The 23,638-nt window shown below is 38.0% G+C and overlaps 1 protein-coding gene across 1 annotated transcript in view; it reads right to left on the bottom strand.

The window, feature by feature from the left end:
* Positions 1 to 20,601, bottom strand: part of musk (muscle, skeletal, receptor tyrosine kinase) — a 34,566-nt gene extending 13,965 nt beyond the window's left edge. The window contains exons 1-12 of the mRNA XM_041970716.1: positions 20,532 to 20,601; positions 15,068 to 15,194; positions 12,806 to 12,957; positions 12,519 to 12,646; positions 12,186 to 12,327; positions 11,914 to 12,038; positions 5,686 to 5,845; positions 5,158 to 5,164; positions 2,726 to 2,989; positions 2,389 to 2,576; positions 1,924 to 1,947; positions 1,715 to 1,803 (exon numbers count right to left, since the gene is read on the bottom strand). Of these exons, the coding sequence (XP_041826650.1) occupies positions 1,715 to 1,803; positions 1,924 to 1,947; positions 2,389 to 2,576; positions 2,726 to 2,989; positions 5,158 to 5,164; positions 5,686 to 5,845; positions 11,914 to 12,038; positions 12,186 to 12,327; positions 12,519 to 12,646; positions 12,806 to 12,957; positions 15,068 to 15,194; positions 20,532 to 20,601 (1,476 nt within the window). The remainder of the gene's footprint in view (positions 1 to 1,714; positions 1,804 to 1,923; positions 1,948 to 2,388; positions 2,577 to 2,725; positions 2,990 to 5,157; positions 5,165 to 5,685; positions 5,846 to 11,913; positions 12,039 to 12,185; positions 12,328 to 12,518; positions 12,647 to 12,805; positions 12,958 to 15,067; positions 15,195 to 20,531) is intronic.
* Positions 20,602 to 23,638: the final 3,037 nt, after the last annotated feature.

Here is a 23,638-nt window from a genome sequence, read left to right as displayed (position 1 = left end):
TCCAGTCTCTGAACATCCAAAGTTTGCTTTTTAACCAAAAGTCGTACGCTACAACTTCAAATTTAGCATTTCCTCCAGGACCCAGGAATATCCTTGCCAACTTCTTAAGATTATTAAATGTATGATTGTTGAGAAATACAATGGTTCAGGATTATCATCTTCAGACAGAAATCAGGCAGTTCCTAAAAGCAGCTTATAACATCTGATGCATCTGTGCTTGCCAGAGTCAAATGTATTATTCAGCAATGTCTGTCTGTCTGTGTGTGTGTGTGTGTGTGTGCACGCGCGTGTGTGAAGAAGAAAAAATACAAGTGATTAAGTTCAGTAATAAGTTAGGAGTAGAGTTGAAAGAAAGCACCAATATTTGAATTACATTAGATAGCAATCACTCCTGTTAAGTGAACGTCTGTCTATGCATGTGAGCAAATGTAATACACTAGAGCGAGTGTGTGCCTGTACTGGAGTCTGTGGACCATATGCGTGTGAATGCTAATTGCTTCCAGAGGCAGGATGTGACATGATGAGCCCCTCCTTCTCTGCTGAGCTGGCACACACACACACACACACACACACACACTGCACAGGAGAGCAGTAACAGCTCACCCAAACAGACCCTCTCACTGAGCAAAGCTATAAAAACGTAAAAGGATCTTTGGGCCACAAGGAGTGTGCTTCTCTTTTGTTTGTCTGTCTGTAAAGTATTTGCAGTTGTAAGTATTTTTGTGAGAGTGTGTGTTGCAGTTTTTCAGTAAGTGTTGCTTCATATGAAATGTTGACACACAATATTGTTTAAATGTGTAACTTTTCTTGTTTTTGATGTCAGGATTATGTAAGTTCAGCATAAGTTCATGTGCATTCAATTAAAGGAATTTTACAACAAAATGTTTTTAAGACTATTAATAATCTGAAAAGCATCACTAAACTATGTAGTCAGTGCTATAGCATGTACACTACTGTTCAAAAGTTTGGGGTCACTTCACTATTGAATCCCATGGCAAAGTGACCCCAAACTTTTGAACGGTAGTGTAAGTATTTGGGTATCTTAGTTGACTGTCAGCTGAAAACATCCTAACCCATTCCCTTTACCTGGCACCACCTATGACTGAAAATCCTGTAAGAAGTTAGATGCGCAGCCAAGTTAGATGTCATTAACCAGCCTCCTTGTCTTTATCTCCACCCTTAGCTGGATCTCATGCTGCATTGGTTGTACTTTAGAGGTGGGAAGTCGAAACTAGGAGTCACATTATATTCCACCTCTGCTTATAATACAATGTGGCAAAAGAGTCATGGCTGCCTCCGGGTTAGCTTGTTTCTCACATTTTTCTCTTTGCTATTAACCTTCTTCTCAGCAACAAAATATTGAACTTGAGATATGAACTAATAATACTTTTGCATTTTGTCCAATGTTTCATTAGATCAACACTGAATATGTGAAAGATATTACTAGCTCTGATGGCATCAAAATGCATTGTTTAAAATCAAAACATCTTTTTGAATCTGGAAAACGTGTTTAAAATCAAATATTCAGAAGTCAGGAATACATATTAAAACTAATTTAGAACAAAAAAGTACATTTATTATAGTAAATATTATAAATGTTCCACTCTTTTAAAAAAATGAACATTATTTTTGCCTTGGTACTTAGCTGTACTTGACTCAAATCATAAGCAGTGTTTCCCTGTTGTGATATACACATGTACATAGAGAACAATACCTGCTGGTTCCATGGCTGACACTGAAGCCCAGACCGTGTCACATTTATGTCGCCCTGATAGAAACGACCTCTGTCATTGTAGCATGTTGCTGTTGAAAACAAACAGAAAGGCTTTGCTGTAGAATTAGGATACTATTTGCAACAATTGATTTATTTGTTTCTGCATAACATTTTGGACAAAATACATTTGTGATGCACTTCCCACTTACTTGTTATCTGATCTTTTTTGATGTCTGAAAAGAAGGAAGAAAGAAAAAAAATGTATTTATTAAGATAAACCAGAACTAATGAAACTATAGTTTGGACATAAACAATACATTTTCAATTTCGCTCAGATAAGATTATATTACAGAGTAAACATATGCACTGCTGAGCTTAGAATTTCACACACACGCATATCTGAAGCTGTATATTTTAGCACAGCGTAGCTAAACCCTCTTAATGGCTTTATTCCTCTGGCGGCCTCAAGTGCAGTAGGTCAGGCTTTAGTTGGCCTTCTGTACACTCAGGTATCTACAGCAAAGAAACTCTTGATTTTCTTTAACACATTTCCTCTGCTCAGAACTATTACAGCTACATGGTCTTACAAAAGTTCATTTAGGATTCCAGCGTAACATATTTAAAAGAAAGAGAGAGAGAAAATCTCTAGGATGCCACAGTAAGGGAACTCTTACCAACAAAAGGAACATGTGTACAAGCATCAGGGTCTCTATGAAGACTTGGTAAGGCCTGGCAGTTGAACAGCAGTGAACTGGAAGTATGGGACCCCAAAACAGAGCTGAAGAGCCCAGCTTGGACTGCAATGCTTCCCTCCAGCCACTCCTTATGACAGTATAGCTCCTTTACTGCCAGACAGTGTTCTCTGTTTTATAGAGAAGAAAAAAAAGACACTTTCTTTTATCACTTAAGATGCATTCCACTGGTTGTTGTCTATTTGTTTTGCTCATTGTCTTTATGACTCATTTATTTACAAACCAAAGTGAAAAAAACGACTAAAGAAATGCAGTCTACCTGCAGACTGGTTTAGGTGCAGGTCCTAACCCTGATGGGTTGCAATCAGGGAAGAATGAGTGGCACAGCAGTGAACGTATTGCAGGGCTACACTGCACACTGAGTCCTTCTAGCTCCGCCCACCAGCTTTGAACCCAGTCCTCCTGCATGTCCTCAGGATCCGAGAGGGAGGAGTTGAAGAAAACCAGAGAGTCGTCTTGCAAAATTGTGCGGCAAACATCTCCACGATATGCACTGCAGTAACCTCCAACACCTTTATAAAGTCTATTGAAAGGAGACATGCACACATGACTTTCTGCAGATACAACTTATGCACTGGGGCTCTCTTTTGTCATGATGGGACAGAGAAAGCATTAAATTTGGAGGAGTGATGGTTTTGGTTGGAATTGCATGTGCAAGTTTCAGGCATTAATAGACTTGCTTCAGAAAGATGGGGACAATTAAGTTTTTCTAAGGCGGACCAAAGGTGTCACCATATGCATGTACACCATATGTAAATATTAGTGCTGGGCACTATTAATCACGCATTAACGCAACGCTTAATCAACGCCATAATTAATTAATCGCAGCATGTCATGCAATTAATCATGATTAAAAATTTTAATTGTTGCTCAGCACTAGTAAATATATATACAATGTATTTTCCAACACATGGCTATACATTGGTTATATCATACACATAACTAAATCACATAAATTGGAAGAAAATAAATAATTACTTGTTCATAGTAATGTTTTTTCTTGCCACCATCAGCAGGACAAATTTTTTCCAATTCCGTTGCAGTATTTCAAGCAAACCTTTCCCAGACCTCACCTTCTATGACTGTATAAAAGAAGCACCACAGAACTTTGCAGATTTTCTTAGTGACCCCCTAATGACTACTAATTTGGCATCCATGTTGCATCCTATATCTACTCTGAGCTCTCTTGAGTGAGTAAAAGTCAGTGTGATGTTCACTTTTGCCTTCTCTCTTGCCCTGTTTCTTTCCTATTTTTCTTTTCCTGTCTTCCTCCAATAATGTCCTCTTGCATGTCCTTGAGGAATTAGCCAAGCCACGCAATGAAAGTGGCCAGTGTGTTGATATTCACTTGATAGCATGTGACACAGTGCGTAAAATGAAACTCGGTTGTAACGTGATGCAGTGTTCCAGAAGCGAAAGTTGTGAAGTGCAATTTCTTAGCCTCGGGACACTGTGGGGCAATGATGGCTCCAAAGAATGTACATGCCAAATGTCACCAAACATGACATCAAACTAATCATAAATACAGAGGTCAGAAAGTTACATAGTGCTACTTTAAGTTCCAATTCCCATTACCATTTAATGCTCATCATTAACCTTTTGTACATAAGGGATATTTGTTATTTTGTACTTATAGATACTTATTTTTTATTGCTTACACTGTCAATGAACATGCAAGATGTGTCTACCAAAAACTAATAAGAAATGGTCTTCCACCTGAAATATCTCTTTTAACATGATCCAGATGTTGATGATGAAAGAGGTTGTGGCTGGTTTGCGTAAAATTACATCCTGTCTGTTGGACTTCCTCGCTGCCTCGTGAATGAACAGCCCACTCATCTTCTTTGCATAAACCTGTGTACCAGACTCCCTGTGTTCCTGTTTTGCTCCCTGTTTGCATGTTTGTTTTTCATCTCTAATGCCTATTAGTTCTCATGCAGGGATACGCTCCACATTTCTCCCATGTCTGTCTCGCTGTGATCTTTCTGACTGCCTGTCTATCTGATCGTCTGCCAGACAAGCTTTCCTGCTGACTCTTTGTATTACAACATGTACTAACTCCAGATGTCACCTCTTTTGGATGCTCGAACATAGTTCAAGTCAAACCATCAAACTAAAAGGTGACCTGTAAATCTGTCATATAATTTTTTTCCCCCTCTTTTTCTTTCTTTACCAATCTCTGTGTTTCTACAGTCCATATGTTCTCATAAGTTGGCAACTGGCAGTAAAAGGTAATTATTAAACCTCTGTATGATGTGCAATCTACTGTTTTGTGTTTACATCAAGCAGCTGAGGGCCAACATTTTCCTTTCTCCCCCCTCTCCCTCTGTGTGTCTTCTGTCCGTATCTATTACTACAGCTATGCTTCACTCTGCAGTTACATAGTACAGATGTGGTACATATACATAGTCCATTGTGCTTTGGCTCAGAAAAATACAAATTTAACTAATTCAACAAGCCAGAGTCAGATTGCTTGTTGTTTTCAGCAGACCCAAAAAGGAGCAACAGCTCTTTGGTTGTAGTGCTCAATTAAATATATACAGTAGCAGGCAATGTACTGTCAAACTATCCCAACTTTAGGCAGGACAAAGAGTGTAAAACCCATGTGCATGAGATATAGTGGACAAATTTAGAAAACTAAAGAAAAATCCACTTCACAGAAATAAAGTGCAATTAAGGAAATTTTCTTACCTCCACTCTACAGGAAAGTGGCAAAATCCAGAGGACACCGGTTGAACAGGTAGAAGAAGAGGCAGGAAGAGGAAAGACAGATGAGAGAAAGCTGACAGATAAAAACCAGGTTTTCTAAATAATGAAAAGCAAGCATTGTGCTTTTCTCTGCAAGTCATAGCGAACTGTGACTGAGGGGACAATCAGGTGGAAGCACAGTGTGTGTGGTCAGGGCACAACAGAATTGTGTGTGTGTTTGTGTGTGTGGGTGTGTGTGAGCTGTTTTTTTTTTTCTTTTTCTTCTTCTTCTTCTTCTTTTAGGTGACTGCAATGGGGGGTGTTTCAGGACCAGCCAAATGGAGCTGACAACAAACAGCTGAAGCTACACAAAGTGCAACCAATATCATTAACAGCTAGCACAACAACACAAGCAGTTAGGGGTGGCTAATTCTATCACAACCAGAAAAAAGCAGCAAGTAGCTACAACTACAAGGTTTTCTTTCATGTGGCACCAAGTGAAATGAAATTTAAAGCTTTACATTACATCACCTGCAACAGTGACTTTTGCTGTTGCTTTGACGGTGTTTACTCCAGCGCTGTGCCTGTTGGAGGCCAGACAAGTATATAGAGCTGGCTTCTTCACAGTCACTTTGAGAACAGACAATATCACTTCTCCCACTAAAGTCTCCTCAACTGAAGCACCTGAGATCTGGAAAACAAATAAGAATAAGAAAACCTTTATTAGTCCCTCAGTGGGGAAAATGCATTGTTGCAAAAGAATAGGTACAATAAGCAGTAGCACACAGGTGATATCAAACAAGAACACACACACACACATACACACAAAAAATAATGATAATATGTACAGTATGTGGTCTGATAGTGTGAGTATGTACAGTACATAAATATGTACATAAACAGGTATGTAAATATAAACACAGTTCACATGTGTTCATTGTAAAGTCTGACAGCAGAAGGGAAGAAGATCACAGGATATTGTATCCAAAATTAAGATAATTCATAGCTTTTATTTTAATCCAGAAAATTAGAAATAAGTCTAAATCCTCTCCAAAATATTGTTTCTTTTCACTTCAAGTCATCCAGACTAAACATGTACGATTTAATTAAGCCCTCAGTCAGCACTGTTACATGCAGCACTGAGTCGAGCTACTGTTATAGCTTTAAACATAGAAAGGGAATCAAGTTATTCACCAAAGTGTGTTTGACAACACTAAGCTGTGACTTCTGAGACCTTAAAAATGCTGGAATATATGGAAATTCATAACATTAGTCCACATACGTGGACATCATTTTTCTCTAAAAGTACATAACATCAATAAATGAAGCTTGGTTTTTATTCTAATTGGATTCAAACAAGCCCAAATAGCAAAGAGAAATTTAAAAATGCATGTAAAAAACTGCTTGGGCCTTAGGAGGGAGAAAAAATCCAAACCTACATGGCCCTGTCTGAAAAAGGGATTTTCCCCTAAACCTAATAACTGGTTGGGCCACCAACCTTAGCAGCAACAACAGCAATCAAGTATTTGTGATAATTTGTAATGAGTCTTTTACAGCACTGTGAAAGCATTGTGGCCCACTCATCTTTGCGGAATTGTTGTAATTCAGCCTTATTGGATGGTTTTCGCGCATGAACAGCATTTTTAAGGTCATGCCACAGCATCTCAATAGGTTTCAGGTCAGGACTTTGAATAATCCACTCCAAAGTCTTCATTTTGTTTTTTCAGCCATTCAGAGATGGACTTGCATGTGTGTTTTGGATTCATGGTTCCATTTATCATATGGCTGGGTTTAAAGAAATTGATTTATATTAAATAAATCCAATATCAATTCATAAAAAAAATGTCCTCTTTTCTGGTAATGTGACCCTAGTCTCACGCGACTTACCAAGGCTCAGCGAGCTCTTAATATATATATATATGTATATATATATATATACATATATATATATATATATATATATATACACTCAGCTTGTTTGGATTTAATCAAAATCTAATCAAAATAGGCAGTTGTGAATCAAATTGAATTGACTGACAAATTTAGTGACAATACACAGCCCTCAGCAAGTCTTCTAGGTCCTGAAGCAGCAGAACAGCTTCAGACCATCACACTACCACCACCATATTTTACTGTTGGAAAGAACGTTTTCTGAAATGTTGTTACTTTTAGGTGTAACACAGTGTTTGGCCAACATATCCCAATGGACACATATCTGCCAAAAAGTTTTTTTCTTTTTTTCTTGTTTTTTTGGTCAGCTTTTTTCTGGTCAGTCCACAGAGTATTTTTCCAAAAGTCTTGGGGATCATCAAGATGTTTTCTGGTAAAACTGAGATGAGCTTTAGTATTCTTTTTGCTCAGCAGTGGTATTCATCTTGGAACAAAAGCCACTTCTGAGGCTATAGCTGAGCAGAGTGTATGTTTTTGTGGGGCCTTTTGTGACCTCTTGGATGAGCCATCGCTGCACTTTTGGGGTAATTTTGGTCGGCTGGCCACTCCTGGGAAGGTTCACCACTGTTCCATGTTTTCACCATTTGTGGATAATGGTTCTAACTGGCTTGCTGGAGTCCCAAAGTTTTAGAAATGGCTTTATAAACTTTTCCAGACTGATTGATTTCAATTACTTTCTTTCTCATTTGTTCCTGAATCAATTTTACTCACTCTTTTCACTCTTGTCTAATGACAATAGTCATCAGACAGCTATACACACATCTATGAAGATAGATCAGGTTCAGATATCTAGTGAGAGTAAAACAGCTAAATGAAGCAAGGAAATGTCTTCTCTAAAACACTGGTGCTGTGCAGATGTTGGAGAGACAGGTCTGATCATTTATGGGGCATGAATGTGGTGAAAGAAACTATGAACAGACTCTATAATACAAAGAGCAGGACCCTTCACTAACAAAGTAGCTGACAGGTGGTAGAAATGATTTATACTTCAGATATGCAAGGGCAGGTCTAAAAAAGTTTTGATGGGGGGCCAGACAGGGGCACTGACCATGAGAAGGTTAGCATAAATGAGATATATATTTTTGAGGTCTTGATTTTATTTAATACCGAACTGATAATTTGGGTGTAAAAGTGTGTGAGTGAGTGTGTTTGTTTGTGTGTTTATATACATATATATATATATATATATATATATATATATATATATATATAATTATTGTTATGTTTTACATGTTGTTCCACATCTTCTCTGCCGATACCAAATAACTTTGGCAGATAATCGATCAAACACATATTGCCTTATTTTTTGTGTGCAGGTGATATTCTTTTATAAGTCTTATAAAATCATTTAAGGACCTGGATATTTTCTGACATCCACACATTGTAAAGACTTTAGATATATATCAGTTTGTTGTTTATAGATTCCCCATTCATGCTTACATACATATAACATTTTATTATGAGACTGTAATGTGTGTGAGTGATTCAGCCTAGGTGTTGACATGTAACTATGGCTATATTTGAATTTGTGTTTGACACTGCTTGTTTTAGAATGAGCTTACTCCAGCTAAAGTTAATGTCCTCAACAAGCTGCCAGAAAATCAACTGTCATTTTAATCAGCACACACACAGAGTATTTATAAGTAATAATCACCTTGTAGTTAGCACCCAAAACTAATAAACATTATGTGGCATAAGTTGACTACAAGATAAGACGTTAAAATGAATGTACATCAACGTTTTCCCTTTTAAGACCCTATATAATTTTTATTTTAGTACATCATCACACTAATCTCTCTATAACAAATAATTAAAGCTCATAACAAAGTGTATTATTAGCTAAATGCAGGGCAATCTCTTTAATCCTCTATCACCATGATGAGAATTCCTTTGCTGTTTATATCACTGATCCCACAGCCAGTCTTTAAGCACATTAAGTAGTGTGTGTGTGCGTGTGTGTGTTTGTGTGTAAAGTAGACAGACAGAAACAGCAACAGATAAGAGGGTAATTTGTTGTATGTGCTAACACTATAATAGATTTAAGTCATGTCTGGGTCTCTATGTTTACTTGTGCACATGCTCAATGTGTTTTGTAACTTAATTTTTAAATAATGTATGAAGGCTTTCTATTTAATCTACTTGTTCTTATATTCCCTCATCTCAGCCATTTTACCTCACATTGCACCCTTGTCTCCACCTCCATTTTTATTTACATGTCCTAACATTATTGTCTGACAGTGTTACTGTTTTTAGAATGTTTCCCTCTTTCTATGGTAGATAGTCATTATACCTCAAATACTTTCCATTTCACTCATGTATCTCCCCAGTTCTAACTTTTAAATCCCTCTCAAAGTCCAGCTTTACCAGGTAAAATTATGATTAAAAAGCCTTAGCTGTATACTGAAAACTCCTTGATTTTATAGCGATGTTTGAATCTTCAAGTGACCTTGAAGCTTCTCACAAGATGGCCACATGAGGAAAAAGTAAACAAGGAAGCATGAGTACCACTTGTGATGACTTTAACATCACTTTATTCTTATGTGTTTTCAGACCATTCTCTTTACCCAACCAGGTAATTTAGCCTACCCATAAACATTCACCAGCCACTTAGGGCCACCTTGTTAGGGCTGGGTTTGACTACCTTTTGCCTTCAGAAATGTCTTAATTCTTTATGGCATAGATTCAACGCAGTGTTGGAAAAACTCCTCAGAGATTTTGTTCCATATTGACATGAAAGCATCACACAGTTCCAGCAGATTTTTTTGGCTGCATAACCATAACTGGAATCTCCCATTCCACAACATCCTGAAGGTGCCCTATTGTTGCTGTAGAGGCCATTGGAGTACAGTGAACTCATTGTCATCTTCAAGAAACCATTTGGAGATGATTTGAGCTTTGTGACAGGGTGCATTATTGTGCTGGAAGTAGTCATCGAAAGATGGGATCACTTTGGTCATACAGGGACATTGTCAGCAACAACACTCAGGTAGGCTGTGGTGTTTAAATCTCTGTTGGTACTAAGGAGCCCAAAATGTGGCAAGAAAAAAAGTGGCAAGGACAAGGTAAAATTTTTCTAATCTTCTGTTGTGAGCCAGGGTGAATTGTAGCCTCAGTTTCTTGTTCTTCGCTGACAGGAGTGGCATCCGGTGTGGTCTTCTGCTGATTGAAACAAATCTCCTTCAAGGTTGGAAATTCAGAAATGGTGTTTTGCATACCTTGGCCATTCTCCTCTTACCTTTAATACAGAACATGTGCATAACTGCTGCTTACTGGGTATTTTCACTTTTTTAAACCATTCACTGTAAACACTAAAGATGGTTGTACGTGAAAATCCCAGTCGATCAGCAGTATCTGAAATACCCATTCAAGTCTGTCTGGCACCAACAACCTGCTTGGATAGAACTTGACAACAAGCTGTTAAGTACAGGCATTTAAGTTGAATCAGGTTTTTTGTAGCAGGGGGCATCTAAATCTGGGACTACGGCCCTTGATGGCACCCCTGGTGTGGACACAGAATGCTATTGGATTGCATGGATTTTATGTATTTCTTCTATTTAACCACTAGATGTCAGCAGTTGTTACAAACTGTTGCATTCAAAACAATTCAAATTTGGTATTGTGTATTAAAATTTGTACAATAAGCTACTGCATTTCTCCAGATTAATATTTTCCCTTTATAGCCACCAACCAAAACTCTTGTAATTTCTACATTTCTTTTAAACCCATGACGGTAAGGAGATCTGTGACTCTGTTATTGGTTACAGGTTTGAATCCTTTTGTCCCCCCTTAGGTATGGCAATAAATTGTTTTGAGTATAAAAATGTTATTATTTAATTGACCTTCACTGGAGACAGACTTTTTTTAATGCATGGGGCAGCCATTTTGGAGTTTGAACTGGAAAGGTTCCTCTAATTATCCAAGTTGGAAATCCAACTTCAGCAAATATTTTGTTTGCTTTTTCCTACAGGTCTTAAATTCCAATTTCCAACTGAATGTTGTCAGCTTGGACATGATGTCATTTCCAGCTCCTCTAAGTATGGGGCAGTAAATGGGACAAAAACAAGACAATTACATGTTAGCTACAGATATGTAGCTAAGTAGAAGACAATATCATTGCCAAAGGCAGCAATTTCCCAGCCAAATATGAGCTTGAACTGGTAACTACCTCGTCAAGCACAGCTTTATTTGCCACTATTGCTCTATCAGTTACCACTCATGGCTTATCATTGGTCATGACTTTTGTCACTGATTGCATAGGTAATTATAATTTGAGTGTTGCAGGGATCAACTATGAATATTCTAGTTCTGTGAACATACAATGCGTTAACAATGTTACAACATTAAATACATTATTTTTAATTATGTAAAACATAATGAGCTGATGTCATTTTTTATCACTATGTTTTACATAATGGTTTTCTGGCCATCTACTCTATTATTGTCTTTGCTTTCCAATGTAAGACTCTGCAGCTGACAATGTGCCACAATTTTAGCTACGTGCTAGAATTTGTCTTATGCTGGCAGTGTTGAACAACATATGAGCCAAACAGATACGTTGTGGAGGAGACAAGAATATTCCAGCTAAGATCACATGCAATCACTTTCCTGGATAGATGGAGGCTGAACGTGGTTTGAATTTTAATTTGATTATAAAAATACAGTGGGGAATGTTTAAATGGGACACAACAAGCTTAGCTAAGCAATATATTATCAACAAATACATCTGTAGTTGCTGTTGTACACATCCACTTAGACGAAGTGTGTTTGGGCATGCACACACATGCACTAACACTGAACATAAAGACTCACAGTATTCCCATTTTCCAACCAGGTGATGGTAGGGATTGGATTTCCTGTGGCGTTGCATTCCAGGGATATCTGGCTACCATACGCTACTCTCTTCTCTTTTGGAACCTGCAGGATTCGTGCTGGAGCTGGGCGCATACACAAACCACATACAGATTTAATAGCAGATCCATGAACACATGGCTTTGCTGCAAGCAAAATCTCTCTTTTGAATCATGCATAAAGTTTATTTGCATATTTAAGCATTGACGATGAAATAACACTGAAATACATACCCTGTACCTCAATGGTGACGGGTTTTGAAAAAGCAAAACCAAAGCTATTCCTGGCCACACAGCGGTACTGGCCTGCATCCTCCTTCTGTATGTTATGGATTTTCAATGCCCCATAGTCAAGAATGGTGACACGATCACTAAACTGAAAGAAATGTTTTAAATATGCCAACATAGCTTTACAATCTGGAATAATTTTTAGTTCTGGTCAGACACACATAAACACAAAAAGATTCTCTTTGCAAATTATTGTTTAATATGCTAAATCAGGCTCATGCTAATGTAGCTATAAACTTTAAGGAAAGTGATCATTTCTTGAACATAAAATGACAATACCTTGATTAACTCATCATCTTTGAGCCAGGTGACTTCTGGTTTGGGGTTGCCCAGGGTAACGCAGGGCAGCACTGCTTTAGATTCTATCAGGAGGGTTACATTTGTGGGATGCCGTTTGATTTGTGGCTCTGATACAGAGACAGACATAATTAGATAAATGATAGAGGCTCTGCTTTAAGTCTTTGTGGTGATGCTTATAATGAAACTTAACTGTGCACTTCTACACTATGTCAAGAATCTTTAGATTAAAATTGACTATCCCCTTTCACCCATTAAATGAAACATACTCATTTTTAGTTGAAGCGCTCCACAGCTCTTTGCAGGCTCTCCAATGCCATTACTGGCAAGACAGCAGTACTCTCCACTGTCCGACTCTCTGACATGAGGGATGATCAGCATCTGACCCTGCTCTCTGGTAAGGTACCTGGTGTCATAGTACCTGATGGGTCAAATAACACAGGTGCTTTGATATGTAAATCTTTTAATGGCCACAATTAGCAGCTAATGTCAAATTTAACTTATTTATGTATGTTTTATTTATTTAATTTTTAGTTTTAGTTTTATTATTTTTTTTAACAAACAGGTCCCAACAAGTGAAGGAAAATAGTTCCTTGTCTGATGTGAAATATTGTAGCACAGGTATGCCCGAAGGCTGTGTCAGCTCTCCTATTCTTTTTACGCTGCATACGAATGATTGTGGAAGATTGTAGATAATACTATTATTTTAAGCCTGTTGCATACCGATGACGGTCCTTCCATGTATCACAGTGAGAATGCTACTACCCATAGTGTTATTGAACAGGTACACATTTTCAAGTGCTTTGGTGTTATGATGTGTAACCCAGTAGAGTGCCCATGTTGATTATCTGTGCTCCAGACTGGTCGAAAGGCTGAATATCTTAAACAGATTCAGGTTGTTTGGAATCTGACCTGAGATCATGCACATTTTTTATTATGCTGTTCTTGGTAGCATCATCAGATACGGTATGGCTGCATGGTTTGGACCATTAACAATTCGGTCTAAGGGGCCGTCCCCATGATGCCGGATTGCAACAAAACCGCAAAAGTATTTTAGCAAACCACCCTTTCATCCCCACGAAGACAAGGATTAGCCTGCATTAAACCCACCATGTCTGAAGTCAGTCAGGTGCCAAAGTAGATACGTTTGAGTCCTCTACCTTCTGCGGTACTGTGCGTACAGCGAAGCCCCACAACTCGAGGATATGACGTCAATGTGACGAACATGTGCCAATTCCCAATCCACCCTTCCTCAAATTTTTTTATGCTTTGTAGTCAAGCATTTTTTGAAGAAGAAGCTCAACTTCTTCAATAGTCCAAAGAAATGTTTCTCTTTTGCCTCACAGCGAATCCTCAGCTATTTTCTCTTTTCTGTTTCCTGTTTACCTGTAGTATGTAGCCTGTAGTATGTACTACAGCAGTGTCGCGGGGATGTTGAGGCTTTCTTCTAGTTTTTACCACCATTTTCGCACCTGCCATGTGGACATAGCCTAAGTCTACATAACTGAAAACAGGACTGAAAGTAATTGGGTCGAATAGTCAGCTTCAGCCCTTGTAGCCTGGTTATGAGTGTTCTGTAATCAGACAGGCAAACAGAATTCTGTAGGATCTGTCTCGTGTTTTCCGAATATGAACTGCTACCTTCAGGTAAACGCCACAGAGCCAGCCGTTGCAAAAGCAACTGCTTTAAATTCTCCTTCTTCTTCCTCACCACCATCTCTCTCTACAACACATCTATTTTATTTTAGATGTGTTGTAGTTTGTAAAGCACTTTTTTTTTTGGACTGCATTTCTTGTATGGTTTTGCAGCCCTCTTGTACTATTGCCCACAACAAATTTCCCACATAATAATAAAGTACATTTTATCTTATCTTATCTTAAATGAGCCCCTGAAACACTGCGGGTTCTAGTTTTTCTGCATAGTGGTAGTATCAGAAAAATGGCTAACAATACATAAGGTCAAACAGCAAAATCCCTCACTTTACTTTTATTGTCTATTTTTTTGTCTATTGTTTATTTTAGCCTTGTAAAGTATACATTAGCTTTGCAGTCACCAACTACTGTATTTTTTGTGTTTGTGAACATATGTGCATTGTTATTATAGACAGTTGCTGACTGGTTGTTTGAGTCTGACACCAAAAAAAAAATAAATAAAAACCTAGCAGTTATAGTTACAAACATTTCAGTAAGTTATAGCCTTGTGACAGAAGCTAACTATGGCTAGCATTTGTTAATTGTACAATAGTAATACATAGCATTTCTTCATGGTTATGTTTATCACTTTAATGTTGTTTTATCACATTAACTCAGCTGTTAAAATAAACACGATTAGTTATGTAGTGACATGGCTAAATTGTTACCCATTACTTATGTATCACCATTTAATGGTAACACACATTGGTGTGAGAAAAAGAATGCATTTGGCCTACTAGAACTCAAACCCCAAGTATATTCATAATGTGGCATACCTGGGTAGGAAATGGCATGTAGCCCTAATGGCATTTGATTTCAGGTTTGAATTTTTAACTTACATGATTGGGTGGTTATTTTTGGTCCAGGTGATATGGGCAGAGGGGCGTGAGTCTACCTCACAGATGAAGGTGGCATTGTGATCCAGCATTATATCCACTGTCTCTAAAAGGGTGATGATGCGAGGTGCTGAAGGATGAACACACAGAGAAAATTCTGCTGTTACAAAATAAGAAAACCTTACATGAGTTTTTGTCTTTTAAGTAAACAAATCAGCTTTGCCCAGCTGCATCTTTTCACCAAAAATATCTGACATACTTAGCATTCCTATTTTTGACAGTATTATCTATTTCTGTCCATTAGTTTCTAGAGAATTGTGACCTTAAAGTGACTTGGGGGGTGGGGGTTAAAGTGTGTTTATTGGCTGAATTACATCGGAAACATTGGAACTTGGCAGGAAATAGAGGATGATACAGAAAGACACTTTGAGCAGTATTATTGAGCACAGAATCTTATTATTATCATAATTTCCAAGAACTTCAGCAAGACCAATGTTTTGATTTAATGTTCATTGACCTCACGGCACACATTGTTCCCTCTGTCTCCTTTCAGAAGATTGACTTTCCTAAAATAAAGGAGATAAATTACCACTTCTGTCCATAAAAGTATGTATCAAAATATTCTAAATGTGTGTTTTTGTGAAATAAATCAACAGTGAATAAATATGTACTCACTGTTTTTCTCAACTCTGTAAACAATTTAGTATGCGTAAGGAAGTCTAACAGTTGTAAAAACAAAGAAAAGACACCATGAAAGGGAAAAGGGCTGCAAGAATATAAAAAAAGCTCAAGGGTGAGGGAGATTCAGATCAGAGACATCAGGGTTTCTGTAAACTCCGTATGAACCAAGGAGAGGAAGAAGCAAAACAGAAAACAGAAGTAATGGAGACAACAGAAGTAGAGAAGAGAGTTGGAGGGAGATAAAGGCAAATATAAGAAAGGACCAGGATTTAAAGGACAATGTACCTGTTGTGTTCCATGTGACACAAAGATTTCACAATGACCGAGCTCGATCAGCCAGCTGCTTTCTCATTTATGCTCCTGTTTAACTTATGATAGTTGATCCTGGGGTCCTCTGGTATTGGCCTGTTAGTTGTTCTTAAAGTAAGAATTGCATTTACAATCATAGTTTAATGAAGAATTTATTTTTGATTTGATTTAATCACAAATATAAATCCTTTCAGCCCTCCTGGGTTGCAGAATGTGTTTCTTTCCTTAATGTCTTTGGATTGTCAGTGTTATGTCTGAATGGATGGTAAACATCTGAGACAACATGGATCATTATTTGCTCCACACAAGAGCCTTGTCAGACTTGACCTTGCAGGAGCTTCTTGTTTAGAAAATGTTCCTGAATGCTTGGAAACTAGAGCTGATATGGTGTTGTTTAGGCTGGAGGAGGAGCCCACTTACTGTGGTCATATTCAGGCATCACTCTATGTCCCTAGACAGTCTATGATGTTACATAAACCCAGGTAATCCTGTCAAATGGTCTTTCATCATCACTAGCTTTTATATTTTTAGTGTTGCTGAGTCCATTTTATAAGACACTATAAATATGAAGTATGTAAGTTGGTAAATGGAAGTGTAAATATCTGTCATTAGTAACTTTCAGATACTGACAAATTTCACTCATTCAAATATATTTTCCCCCATTCCTATGTAAATAAATAAATAAATGAATAAATTCACTAAATAAATGCTGAAATGCTAATGTCAGTAAAAAAAAACACACACTCTCTTTCGGTTCTCTTACATATCAAGAAATAACTAATAATGATTTGGTTTTAACCATATCTTATGAATACAAAAACACCTATCACATCATGTCATTTTTCCATGGACTTCATTAACTGATCTTCAGTGTGTGTGAGCACCTCTATAAAAGCAGAAGATTTGGCCAAACTACACATTGCTGAAAAGCTGCAGAAAACCCATAAACTACATTTCAGACTCTACAGGCCTCAGTTAGCATTTCAAATGTTTAAGTACAGTTTGATGATATGCAGCATTCAGGTGTGTTTAAACACAATGCCAAGGAGGAAAGACATCAGCAATGGTCTTAAAGAAACAATTATTACTTGACTATCTTTCCAGTGGATGTTCAAGTAAGGTCACCCCATAGATAGGACTTATAAATGCTCTGAAAAGCTGCAGAAAATCCATAAGCTACATTTCTGACTCTACAGGCCTCAGTTAGCAGTTCAAATGTTAAAGTCCATTACAGTGCAATTAGAGAAAGATTGAAAAAGTATGGTTTGTTTAGAAGAACTGACTGGAAAAAAGCCTCTTCTCTCTAAAAAAAGAACATGGAGGCAAAACTTAGGTTTACAAAATTACATTTTAATGAATAGCAAGACTCCAAATAGATCAAAGGGGATATGTTTGGCCAGACTACATACTGCCACATTAGGTGAAAACCAAAGCATATCAGCACAAACACATCATACCAACTGTAAAGCTTGGTGGTGGAGAAGTGAAGATTTGGGCTTTATTGCCAGTCACAGGACCTGGAAACCTTACAGTCATTGAGTCAACCATGAACTCCTCTGCATACCAACGTATTTTAGAGTCAAACAGTAGGCCACCTGTCTTACAGCTAAATATAACTTGGCTGAAATTTCCCCGAAGTCCAGAGTTCAACCTGGCTGAAATTATCTGTTGAGACCTTTAAAGAGATGTGCATGAAAAATTGCCTCAATAAACAGAAGCAATGTTCCAATGTGCCAAAATTCCTTCACAATGTGTAAGACTGATAGATAACATCATACAAAAAAAAAAAAAAAATCTTCACCTCCAATTATTGCTGCTGAATATAGTTCTACAGCCTGTGAAATCAGGGAATTAACTTAGTTTCCTACTGACTGCTTCTACATGCATCTTTGCTTAGTTTCTGTTGTGTATTTTACCACTTTTTGGAGCATCTCTTTTGTTTCCCCTTTTATCTTTTATCTCCCCAGCATCCAGTAAGCCTTCCTCAACCTTTCCCAACTGAAATTCTTTCCCATAAAATCTTTTGTGAGCCTGTAATTTATATCTTTTGGTTTTTCTGGCATTTCCTTTGATCTGTAGTTTATCCTCCAGGTTGTTTTTTTCTTATACTGACCGTGAAACTGTAAATGGTATCCTGTGTCTCTTGCTGCCTCGCTTGCACACATGCATATTGTGATGCTATGGTGCAGACCAGATACAAGTTTTTGACTTCAGTTGGGGTCAAATGAGAACAGACACAAAATAGCATTCTTCTCATGGCATGCCTGGAGATTAGATGTCTGCAAGGGAGTCATCAGTTTTTCATTCTTCATACGCATGTTTTTAACCATTCTGCCTCTAAATTTCAGCAGCAAGTGGTTTTGATTGATCCTGCTGGTAGTGAATCTTTAATATCATCTGTCTTAGCTTTCCTTAACTGATCCACATCTCAGAACTGCAACAAAGCTGGGGTGTACTTAAATGCAGCCCAGTTTGCACAAGGAGTTCAACAGGTCCATTTATCCAAATGTCTAAAGTTCTCCAGTGTTGTAGTTCATTAATGTGTTGGCTATTGTTTGTGCTTTGTAGCGCCAGCTTAACATTATTATAACAGCTGTTCATGAATATTAAAATGTGTTTTTTTTCTAGCCCTGATTATTTTAAATTTATAACCCAAACCATTCACCAGTGAGAGTGAAGCAAAAATCTGCAAAAATAAATAAAGAAAAAAGAAAAAGAAAGAAAGAAAAAAGAAAATGTATTGGATGGATCTCATTCCTGTGGTCTTGTCAGCATTTAAAAGCTAGTTTTGTCCTTATAAGTGAACAATTCAGCAGCGAGCATTGACGTAAGACAGCGTTTCTCAATCATGATCCTCCAGGACAACTGCCACACATATTTTAGTTCTTCCATCTCCAGCACACCTGATTCAGATTACTTGAACTGCTCGTCAATTTCTTTGCCAGCCTTCTAATGACTTATTCATTTGAGTCAGGTGTGTTAAAGTATGAACACTCCCAAAACATTAAGGGTAGTGGTTCCTGAAAACCAAGATTGAGAAACAATGGTGTAAAATAAGGATGAAATTTTCCAGTCCTTAAGGGCTACTATCATCTGGGTTTTAGGTTCTTTCTTGTTTCAACAAACCTGATTCAAGGGAAACGGGTCTCCCCAACAGCTCTCCAAGTTCTACATAAACCTATTAAAGATCCTTAATGTGTTGAAGCTAACTCTGGAGGACAGAGGCACTAGAGGACTGGAAATGGACATAACTGGTGTAGAATCTTGCAGATGAAAAAATTACATCATGTAGTAACACTTGGTAGTTTAACATCATCACATAGGAAGGACATGGCTAGAAGTTGAACCCACGTAGCTAGTCTACATTACCAGTTGGTATCATACATCCTATCAGGAAACTGGTCTATAAAGGAGCAGCTTGTTTAACTATGATTAAGCCAACAACAACTAAGGGCACATTCACACCAGGGCAGTCCAGTAGACTCAGTTTGATTGGGCAGAGAATTCTGAAAAAAATGCTACTTCATTTAGTTTGCTTTCACTTTACTGAAGCAGATCAAACCACTAGAACGTCAAGAGATTACTGCTTGCTAGGGGAGGTATTTCCCAAAACAACTGCTGACCAATCATAAAAAAGAAGAAAATCGATTGGCCAGGACCAAAAATGGCTCTTTCACCACAAGTAAAAAAGATGGAGCGATAATAAATTTATGCAGTCTGGTGTCTTGTTTTATTTTGGTGTTTGGACCTAATGCAGTTTTTGCCTAAATTTGTCCAGTGTGAGCAGCAGTAAAGGTGGCAACATATCTGCCATGTTGCACTGGACATGGATCGTTTGGAGCTAGTCTGTGCTTCTGCGCTTACTAAACACATACAGTACCAGTCAAAAGTTTGGACACCCTTTACCATTAGATTTAATAGGTGTGTCCAGACTTTTCACTGATCATGTATGTCTGTGGTTTCTCTGCAAGATCAACAGGCTGTTTGTGTCAGTAAAATTATGTTACTGCATTTGATATGGTTCTCATATCACATGCCCTGATCCACAGGAAAAGGCTCTGACACACGTTTGCTAACAGAGTGGCTGCAAACTTGATCATATTAAAATGTGGCATATTAGAAAAGGAAATGCAACCTAGCTCTGTCACATGGTGCCGAGAGGATATACCAAACTGTAGGAAGGATATAGATTTAGTCAAATTTACACTAAGTTGGCCTATAAACACCTTCTCCTTTTCCCTGCAGGGTGTGTAGTGGAAAACAGGTGATCATACTGCTGCTTATGTTGAGAAAAGTTGAGCTGCTTTCCTTTGTAGTAAGGACATAAAGTAACATACAGATACCAGCACAAATCATCCGTATTGATCCATGTTTTACTCGATCTTTGGCCTGCCTCTTGGATAAGTTTGTTCTACTTCCTTCTGTCCACATTTTGTTCTGTTATCATCAAGACAAAATCACCCACAGTCTCACTTACCTCTCTGTATGCTGTAAGTTGAGGTCACCAAAATGAGCAGAAAGACCACACTGTGTCCCACAGTCTTCATTCTGGCTCCAGAATGATCCATCTGGACAAAGCTTTTTCTGGTGGTTAGATCCCCATAGCAGGTAAGGAGATGTTTGTGTGCTTCCTTACTGTATGTGTCTCCGTGTGTCACAGCCAGGGACAGCCATGAGCTCTGCGTGCTCAACACGAACCAGCTCAGTCACTGTGTATGTGTGTTTTAACGTCATGACAGACAGTGGCAGCTGCTCGCCGTCCTCATGTGCAGTCACTCAGGTTTTGCAGCTCTGCTCTAAGTTTCAAAGGCTCCAGTGCTGGAGAGTCATCAGCATGAACAGTGGTCAACAAGACCGACTGTTTAACTATTAAACAAGTGACATGCAGTTATTCAAGATTCAGATTTAAGTAGAAGTCACATTTATGTCAGTGGAGACAGAACCAAACAAAAATTAAATCACTAAAATTTCTTTATTGTATCTAGATTACAAAATGATTGGATCAGTTTTTGTCAATTAAAGAAGTTTAAATAGACTGCAACAAGTCAAATAATATGAAAACTGTGTGTAATAGTCTCTCCCAAATACTGTATGTGCACTGTACCTCCATCCTCATTTGGCATTAATAATGTGTCTAATTTACACATAAACAACATCAACGATGCTTCCCCAGCATGTAAAACATGAACTTTGCATATTTACATTCACATATTACCCAGCCTGTCGTTGAACATCCTGACACATGCACACACACACACATGCACACACAGAGACACAATCCAGGAGGCAGCCTTTGTGTCCACCTGTTCCCTGCTGGCCTGTATGTCCCATTTTATTTTAGGAAAGGAATGGCATTTCAGTTCATTTGCCCCTCATCCATTCTGCTTTGGATGGACTCAACCATTGTGCTCATTGCCAGAAACACCTCAGACTTCAGTTTGGTTTTTAACCGGATTTGACTATTGATCAAAGAGTTAAAGGGATGTTTTGTGTTCGAGTGTGTGGCTCAAATTATATATACAGGGAACAATGGTGGAACAAATGGTTGCCCAATTTTCACAAATGATGTTATTGCAGGCTTCTTTATTTATTTGTTTTTTGTTTTTATTCTTGCAGTCTCTTAGCATTTCTGACAAAGGTCACCATAAAGGCAGATGTCCATCGTATCCGGATGTGTGCTTTTCATTTGTGCTCAAATGCTTAACACGTTTGACTACCATCTGCTCCCACCTTGGAGTCAGGGATAAGATTACCAGCATGCTTATCTATACATACAGCAGCTCACACCAGTAGGTGATGCTATGTGAAAGGTTATGAATTGTCTCTGCTTGGCAACGGTGACATATCACTAGCTAATATCAAATACATAAAAAGTGACAGCAACAGAAAAAAATGGATGGAAAAAAAGAAAAGCATTACACTATGAGACCGTTACTGTGGCAGGAACCTCTGACTCAGGAGTGCGGCGTCATTTTGGAGAATATCTCTACTGATCCTCTGACTCCCTCTGCTGACAGAAGCACAACATTAAATCCACTTAAGAAAATATTGTATAGTAGTTAACATTTTGGAAAACTTTGGACCAGCTCTTAGCTTCAGTAGGCTTCCTCTCTAACAATCTGGATTTCATTGTTTATTCATTAGGAACTTTTAGGTCTTGCTTGTATTAGGTTGGTCCCTTTTTTGCATCCAGAACTGCCCTAATCTTTCATTGCATAGATTCAACAAAGTGTTGGAAACATTCCTCAGAGATTTTGGTCTATAACAGAGATTTGTCAACTGCATATTCATAATTAAAATCTCCTGATCCACCATATCCCCAAGGTGTCTATTGGATTGAGATCTGGTGACTATCATGTTCAAGATGAACATGGTCAGAAACGATACTCAGGTAGGGTGTGGTGTTCAAACAATGCTCAATTAGTACCAGGAGTCCCAAAGCGTGGCAAGAAAATATTCCCCACACCATGGATACATACTTTCATGTAGTTTATGCCAACTTCTTAACCTGCTAGTGTTTGTTGCAGTTAATATCCTGACTCATCAGACCAGGCAACGTTTTTCCAGTCTTCTGTGGTCCAATTTTGGTGAGTCTGTGTGAATTGTAGCCTCTGTTTCCTGTTGTTAGCTGACAGGAGTGTCACCCACTGTAGTCACTGGATATTTTCTTGTTCTCTTTCAGACCATTATCTGGAAACCCTAGAGATGGTTGTATGAAAATCCCAGTAGATGAGCAGTTTCTGAAATACTCAGATCAGCCTGTCTGGCACAAACAACCATGACACGTTCAAAGTCACTTCAATCCCTGTTTCTTTCCCCATTCTGATGCTCCCTTTGAATTTCAGCAAGTCATCTTGGCCACATCAACTTGTCTAAATGCACTGAGTTGCTGGCATGTAATTGGTTAATTAGCTATTTGTATTAACAGGCAATCAAACCTAATAAATGTGCCAGTGAGTGCTGTTTAATTATAAACTATTACATTGTACATAGATGCTTGTATTGACTAAATATTATCATCTATGGCTGAGTCCTGTCTTTTTCTTTGATGAAACCAATTTTAAGGTAACTATCAACATATAGCCTCACCTTTTTTCTTTTAATAGGGACGGATTATCTGCAATGCAGGGTTTCTCAGAAATGTTTCAATAAATTAAATGTTGCAGGAAATAAGTTCACCAGGATGGACATGAAGTATCCACTATAGCTTCCACAGCTCACTGACCGCACTACATGAAAACTAGTAGCTTTTTATTTTTTGACCAAGGACACAGTATATCTTATAAAATATTGTTCAATATTGTTCAACTTTTGATGACCCCATTTATTCACTTGGGGACTTGGTTCCAAAAGTTTTCAGGCTCCCAAAATGACGGTTCAATGTGAACAGAAAAAAACAAAACAAAAAAAAAAAAAAAAAACTCAAGTCGTCTCTGTATGGACAAGGCCTTAATTTTAACAATCACATATGGTTTTTGAGGGCAACCTTGGGGGGTCAGGGGCCCAAGGTAATTGGAGATTATAGATATAAATAAAAAACCAAATCAAACTGAATTAAAATTAAATTTAAATATGCTAGTAAAA

Source organism: Melanotaenia boesemani, chromosome 19, assembly GCF_017639745.1.
Source record: "Melanotaenia boesemani isolate fMelBoe1 chromosome 19, fMelBoe1.pri, whole genome shotgun sequence".
NCBI lineage: Eukaryota > Metazoa > Chordata > Actinopteri > Atheriniformes > Melanotaeniidae > Melanotaenia > Melanotaenia boesemani.
The sequence above is the reverse complement of the archived record's forward strand: the minus strand, read 5'-3'. Positions and strand labels throughout refer to the sequence as shown.